This window comes from Actinia tenebrosa, unplaced genomic scaffold (genome assembly GCF_029948245.1).
Source record: "Actinia tenebrosa isolate PJP-AT-01 unplaced genomic scaffold, QUT_ActTen_1.0 PGA_scaffold6__47_contigs__length_16458017, whole genome shotgun sequence".
In the NCBI taxonomy this organism is placed as follows: domain Eukaryota; kingdom Metazoa; phylum Cnidaria; class Anthozoa; order Actiniaria; family Actiniidae; genus Actinia; species Actinia tenebrosa.
Genome location: NW_028292583.1, coordinates 1,241,046 through 1,248,730, shown reverse-complemented (window position 1 = coordinate 1,248,730; position 7,685 = coordinate 1,241,046). Strand labels below are relative to the sequence as shown.

The 7,685-nt window shown below is 41.2% G+C and overlaps 1 protein-coding gene across 1 annotated transcript in view; it reads left to right on the top strand.

Moving 5' to 3' along the window:
* LOC148905796 (uncharacterized) overlaps positions 1–7,565 on the top strand; it is a 12,251-nt gene extending 4,686 nt beyond the window's left edge. Inside the window, exons 6-13 of the mRNA XM_089038868.1 lie at positions 560–650; positions 5,290–5,345; positions 5,482–5,550; positions 5,814–5,891; positions 6,137–6,260; positions 6,673–6,784; positions 6,859–6,930; positions 7,374–7,565. Coding sequence (XP_088894994.1) covers positions 560–650; positions 5,290–5,345; positions 5,482–5,550; positions 5,814–5,891; positions 6,137–6,260; positions 6,673–6,784; positions 6,859–6,930; positions 7,374–7,465 — 694 coding nt within the window. The 3' untranslated portion in view covers positions 7,466–7,565. The remainder of the gene's footprint in view (positions 1–559; positions 651–5,289; positions 5,346–5,481; positions 5,551–5,813; positions 5,892–6,136; positions 6,261–6,672; positions 6,785–6,858; positions 6,931–7,373) is intronic.
* The last annotated feature ends 120 nt before the right edge of the window (positions 7,566–7,685 follow it).

The following is a 7,685-nucleotide window of genomic DNA, read 5'->3' as shown; positions in this document are numbered from 1 at the left end:
CTCAGGAAAGGCATACTGGCTCAATCACCACAGCTTTACAGCAATGGCTCTGACTGCAGATTTTGATAGTGTTTACACAATTGGAAGGGTAGGGTGTTAATTAGCTTATTTAAATCTCATTTCAGACCACGTGTCAAATAATCCTTGACATCAAATTATTTATTTTTTGTTATGAAGTTACAGCAATATTAGAGCAGTTTTCGTATGACTGTGAAAAGCTTGTGACCATGAAATTTTCTAGAATTTTGATTGGCTAACATTTTTCTTGTGCAATGTGATTGGTCTTGGAACAGTATGCCTCGGCATATCACAACCATGTTCATGCCATGAACTTTTCACAGTCATTTGAAAACTGTTAATGCTCAGTATTTCCTCAATTATTACCTGTAGGCAAAGAGATGGTACTCAAGGGAAGATATAACATCATTCTAAAACTATAGGTCTAGGTTCATCAACGTGATGTCAAGAGTATTGAAAAAAACTGTGATCACAACAACGTGTATTAACTATACAATATTAATGTATATATTTCTGATTCCTATTCATTACATTTGGTTAGTTTCCGTGCTGAAGATAGCAATACTCACAGACATCTATGTGAGTTTATTGGTTTGGATGTTGAGATGACATTCTATGAACACTATCATGAGGTTAGTCTAATATTATTCTATGTGCAATGTGTTTAAAGTTTGTAAATGGTAAGCTCTTTAGTTTTGTTGATATGTAAAAGGGTGTGTCTGCTAGCTCACATACTGTAGTGTTGGTGGATTTACCCACCCCACCCCTGTTAGGTTTGCAAGCGTGCGAGGTGCGCATGTGTGTAATAAAGAGACGAGCATCCAAAGCACATGGTTTAGTGTAGTTGATTATTATTTAGAAAATACACCACATTTGGCGACGAGGATCACCACAAAGATAATCTTAGATATAGATTGATCGTTTTTAAGACAACATGGCCAGATTTTTATCTGAATTAGGTGGCTTGGAGCCATTTGATTGCACGGACTCGGCTGGTCTTGATGCCCGATGGCAAAGATGGCTAAGTGCATTTGAGCTGTTTGCTATGGGCAAGGGAGTCGCTGACCCGGAACAGAAGAAAGCACTACTTCTACACACTGCTGGAATGAATGTACAGGATATTTATTTCACCTTGACGGAGGAAACGAATGATGAAGCGAGTGTTTTATACTCTAGCGACTAGAGCATTGAATAATTACTTCAAACCTCAGGCAAACGTGCCGTACGAGAGACTTTGTTTTCGCGAAATGAGTCAACTTCCTAATTGAAACTGTGGATCAGTTTATCACCAGACTGCGACAGAAGGCCCAAACCTGCGAATTCAGAGAAAATACAGCAGTGGACGAGCAAATAAGGGATCAAGTCATTAGCAAGTGCTCAATCGCACGATCTTTGTTTGAAGCTACTCCAAAAGGGCCGAGGATTGACCCTCGCACAGTTAAAAGAGATTGCTCGAGCTATGGAACAGTCAGAGAGGCAAGCCGTGCTATAGAAGGGAAATCAGAGGAAGTCAATAAGGTGACTGTTGAGACCAAACTATGTACAGCGGGACCAAAGGAGAGATGGAAGAAAGGGTCAGATCACCTGCTTCTCGTGTGGACGTGAAGGACACAGGTCCAACGACCCTAAAATGCCCAGCTATTGGTAAGCAGTGCAGGAAGTGCCAAGGAACTGGACATTTCGAGAGAGTGTGTAGGACCCAGCCAAGTGAGCGAAACAAAGGTGGGAGACAACATGTAAGGCAAGTTGAATATGATGATGATGACCAAGGACCAGGTAAAGATAAATATGCATTTAGTATTCATGGTAGCTCCGATGGTAAGTTAATGGTCGAGTAATGGTTCAAGTGGGAGGAATACCAATTGAAACGATCATTGACTCTGGTGCTAGTTGTAATGTTGTTGACAGGAAGTTGTGGGAACACCCTGAAAGATAGCAAGATTCAATGTACCTCCACCCGTAGTCCACAGAACCTCTTTCCATATGGGAGTAAAGAACCTCTGACGGTTGCTGGGAAGTTTACAGCCCAAGTGTCCATCGGGGAAAGACTTGCAAGTGGTGTTGACTTCATTGTGATTGAAGAAGAGGGTTCCAGCACTCCTTGGTCGGGATACAGCAATATTGCTTGGAGTGTTAAAGCTGGGACCAGAAATCAATGACCTTAACATGTCTTTAGATGGGTCCCCAGGGACAGTCTAGTATTCTGGATAAACATCCAAATTGTTGTGAAGGTATTGGAAAGTTGAAGGATTTCCAACTAAAGATCCCCATAGACCCAGAGGTCACACCAGTGGCCCAAAAGATGCGTCGAGTACCCTACCACCTGCGGGATAAACTGAGCCAAAAGCTTGATGAGCTAGTGGAACTTGATATCATAGAGAGGGTGAGGGTCCAAGTTCCTGGGTATCCCCAGTAGTAGTTGTTACAAAATCCACAGGGGACATCAGACTCTGTGTTGATATGCGGCAGGCAAACATGGCTGTGAAGCGCGAGAGGTACCCTATACCTACCATTGATGAAGTCATCCAAGACATGACACAAAGCAAAGTGTTTTAGTAAATTGGATCTTAAGTCAGCCCTACCATCAATTGAGTTAGCTCCACAATCGAGGGATATTACTACATTCTCAACCCACCAAGGCCTATACCGCTACAAACGCCTCATGTTTGGGATCAGCTGTGCCCCGGAAATGTATCAGAGAGTTCTCCAGCAAGTCCTGCAAGGATGTGATGGTGCTCAGAATATTATTGATGATGTCATTGTGCATGCATCAACAGAAGAGGAGTATGATAGAAGAGTCGCAGAGGTAGTTAAAGTGCTAGCAGAAAGGGGATTAACATTCAACCGTGCCAAGTGTCAATTCAAAATGCCAAAGATAGAATTCCTGGGTCATGTATTGTCAGAAAGAGGAATTGGACCAGCAGATGAAAAGGTGAGAGCAGTTGCTGAGGCTAGAGAGCCTACAAATGCCGCAGAAGTACGGAGTTTCCTAGGACTGGTGAACTTCACTGCACGGTTCATCCCAGACCTAGCTACCATCTCTGCACCCTTGAGAAAGCTTACAAAGGCACAAGAGCCATTTCAATGGGGTCCAGAGCAGAGTAGAGCATTCAAGGAGTTGAAGAGGAGACTCACCAATGCAGAGACCCTGGGATACTTTGACCAAAGTGCACCCACCAAAGTGATTGCAGATGCCAGTCCGGTCGGATTGGGAGCTGTTCTGGTACAGGAACAAGCAGGAGAACTCAGAGTAATTAGTTATGCCAGCCGCAGTTTAAGTGACACTGAAAAGAGATATTCACAGACGGAGAAAGAGGCCTTGGCCATAGTCTGGTCATGCGAGAGGTTCCATGCCTACATCTTTGGTGCTGATTTTGAACTGTGGACAGACCACAAGCCACTAGAGCGCACCCTCACACCAAAGTCAAAGACCTGTGCAAGGATTGAGAGATGGCTCCTAAGACTGCAGCCCTACACATACACTGTTAAGTACATCCCTGGCCCAAGCAACATCGCTGATTCACTGTCACGACTTCTGTCCCCATCATCAGTTACTGGCTAAGATGATACCACCGAACATTATATTAGGTTTGTAGCTCGGGAGGCGACCCCATGTGCCTTGACCACACGCGAGATGGAAAGAGTGTCAGAACATGATCCAGAGTTGATGTGCATCAGGGAGTGTCTGCTTAATGGAAGATGGGATGACATCAAATTTAAAGAGTACCTGCCAGTGCGGAATGAGTTAGGAGCGGTTGGTCAACTTGTGTTGAGAGGAGCAAGGATTGTAGTGCCCAAACAACTCCGAGGTCAAGTACTAGAGCTAGCCCATGAAGGCCACCCAGGTATTGTAGCCATGAAGCAACGACTCAGGTCTAAAGTCTGGTGGCCGGGACTAGACAAGGAAGTTGAAAAGCACTGCAAAGAATGTTATGGGTGTCAGTTGGTTAGCCAACCTCACAAACCCGAGCCCATGACCCGCACTGAGTTGCCCTCTGCTCCATGGGAGCACTTAGCTGCTGACCTGTTGGGTCCATTACCCTCTGGTGACTACCTGTTTTTCGTGGTGGATTACTACAGTAGATTCTTTGAGATAGATTTCACCAAATCCATAACTTCCGAGAAGATCATATCACTCCTGGACCAAGCATTTGTTACTCATGGCCTACCACTGTCATTAAGAACAGACAATGGAACACAGTTTGTAAGTGAGCAGTTCGAGGAGTATTTGCGTGAGAATGGCATTGAACATAGGAGAACCACTCCTCTCTGGCCCCAGGCCAATGGAGAAGTTGAGCGTCAGAATCGCAGTATCCTGAAGAGGTTACGCATTGCTCAAGTGGAACGAAGGGACTGGAGAGCACACCACACAGCACAACAGGAATAAGCCCTTCACAGCTTCTATATGGGCGGAACATTCGCACAAAACTACCCCAACTGACTGAAACCAGTTGGGACTATGAGGTGAGAGATAGAGACAGTGAATGGAAAGAGAAGGGGAAACAGTACGCAGACGCCAAGAGGAGAGCACAAGACAGTCAGATCCAGGAGGGTGATCAAGTGCTGGTCAAACAGGAGAGACAGAACAAGCTATCTACACCATTCAAACCATCACCATTCACAGTGATTCAGAAGCAAGGAAACAGTGTTCTCATTGGTGATGGAAGATCTCAGTATCACAGGAATGTCACCCATTTAAAGAAATTCTACAGCAGCAGAGAAAATGTGCCTGAACCCAGGACCACAACCTCAGAGCTTGATGAGATTGACCCCTGCTTTGATGATCAACCTCCTGGAGGAACTTTCAAGGCGACCACAGCAGTAGGAATGTCACCTACCCAAGCCAGCCCGGTTGACCATCTGGGTCAACCCTGCAATCCTAACCTTCAAGCTACTCGACCGACTCGTGCAAGGATGCTACCTGCAAGGTTTGATGACTATGTACTGGGCTATGCTGGGCCTATAACTTTTGTCTGACTGTGAGCTTGCTAAAGCTTATGATGTTTAAATGTTATGACAGTTAAAGACTTTGGGCATCTTAGTTTATTGTTGTTTTGCTCAACCATGTGTGAACTCATGTTTTAAAAAAAAGGGAGAGATGTAGTGTTGGTGGATTTACCCACCCCACCACTGTTAGGTTTGCAAGCGTGCGAGTGCGCATGTGTGTAATAAAGAGACGAGCATCAAAGCACATGGTTTAGTGTAGTTGATTATTATTTAGAAAATACACCACACATACTAGTAACATTAATTTGCAAATTATTCTTTCAGGTGGTCAGAACCATTGGAGAAATGTTCAACTATATTTTTAAAGGTCTTCAAACAAGGTGAGAAAGTTTATAGAGACTGTATTCCATGCGCAGGTTGGTTTAGTCTTTTCACCCCAACCATAGTTATGGTGACTAGGTGATATATGTTCTATAATATATTATAATTATTACCTGACTTTGCATTGAACACCAGATTTGCAGATGACATTGAAAAAGTGAGAAAACAGTACCCCAGTGAGCCATTCAAGTTCCTTGAACCAAGGTATGTAAAATTGTATGATAATTTGACATTACATAAATCATGGTCCCATTCCTAAATATGGAAAATGTGGAAAATGTGATCCATATAACTAATCCAACAAGGAGATTTTTCAGCAAAAAGCTCTATGTTTGAAATAAAAGTGGCTTTGAATTTGGAATTCATCTTAAAATGACCTTGCACTTCAAGTTCTTTATTATTTTATGTACTGTAACAGTACTCATCTAATATTTCAAACGATGTAATGTTGTAAACTATAATTACAGCTTAATTCTGGAGTATCATGAAGGAGTGGATATGCTAAAAGCTGCAGGTATAGAAATGGATTATGATGAAGATCTCAGGTAAGGCTAAAAGGCAACCTATTAACTAAATGTACTTGTGTAGTGTCTATCATACTTTTTATATCTCAAATTTAAGTCATTCAAAGAGACTTGTCGGAAGAATTTTTTGATTCTGATACTATTTTTAAAGCATTTTAATATAAAAAAGAAGTGTGACACGCACTTTAAGAAGTAGCAATGTGACATACCTTGTTTAATACAAGTGCTAACTATTATAATATATTACTATGGCCACTACTTTATAGCACTCCAAATGAGAAGCTGTTGGGTAAACTAGTAAAACAAAAGTATGACACTGACTTCTTCATTCTGGACAAATATCCACTATGCGTCCGTCCATTCTACACTATGCCTGATGCACGGAATCCAGTAAGTATGACTTTATATTGTTACTTTGTGCAAAAGTGTACTAGGTGATAATCATAATGCTATTTTGCAGTACTGCTTAGTGATATTGGCCAGGGCGGATGAAAGTGGGTAGATTTATGAGGAAGCAGTAAATTTTGATTTTTTTTCAATACCCCAATATGTAATCTGAAAAAATGAAGGGCCCAATTTATGAAAGTTTCAGTGTTTTAATTTTAAAATCCCAATCTTTCCCATTAACCTTCAGGGGTGTCTCTGAGGATGTGTGGTAATTTATAAGAATTTGGGTAGCCCAATTCTCCACCCCAATATAATGAACAGACCCTTAAGCCTTTCATTTAAGTTTGTATTGATATTTGCCATTAGTTTTTCAAGCCTTAATATTGTATTTATATGTTTTAAAAAACACTTCCAGGTGTTGAGTAATTCTTATGACATGTTCATGAGGGGGGAAGAGGTACTGTCTGGTGCTCAGCGAATACACAACCCTGATTTACTGACAGAGAGAGCCAAACACCATGGTATTGGTAAGTACATGGTTGATCATCTTCACTTGTCAATTCAGTATCAAGTACTCATCTGGTTTGTATGTCTTATACAGATTTAGAACAGATAAAGTCCTACATTGATTCGTTCCGTTATGGTGCACCTCCACATGCAGGTGGTGGAATTGGTGAGTATTGAAAAACTAAGTTATTCAAAGTTAGGAGTATTCAAATGAAGAAATAGAAAATGCACATGCATGCTGTGTGCAGTAATAAAGCATGCGAGGGTTGACAGAACACGAGATAAGTGTTTGGAGAAGCACGACACGTTTTTACCGATGTTTTTGTTAGGAATGATGCAACTAAAATTGCGCGCACATGCTCTGTGCTCTAATAAAGCACGCCCTCTCAACCAATCAAAATGTAAGATTTATGACAGTTATTTTATGATATGCATTTCTAGATGAAAATAGAGACTGCATTTAACATGAGCATAATGCATTCCTGGTAGAATATTTAATTGTTTTGTGGTTTTGCTAGTAAAGATACACAAAATAAAGATAATTATATCTTGTTTGTTCTACTTTGTCAGACAGAATTAAGTATTGACCTGCAATATTTTATTATGTAGGTCTTGCAAGAGTGGTGATGTTGTACCTGGATCTGCACAATATCAGGAAATCATCCATGTTCCCACGTGATCCTAAACGTGTTACACCTTGAATCAATTAACGTTATTATATGCATGTGAGAATACTGTTGGAACTATCATGCAATAAACATGCATGTATCATGTGGAATTAAATAAAATTCATTGCTGTAACTTTCCTGGAGAATAATTTACATTTCATAAATTAACAATGGTATCAAACCAACCCGTACTGCCTATAAATTTCGTTTTCAAATCTTTTAATCTTAGGAGACATTTGTACTATCCTTTTTA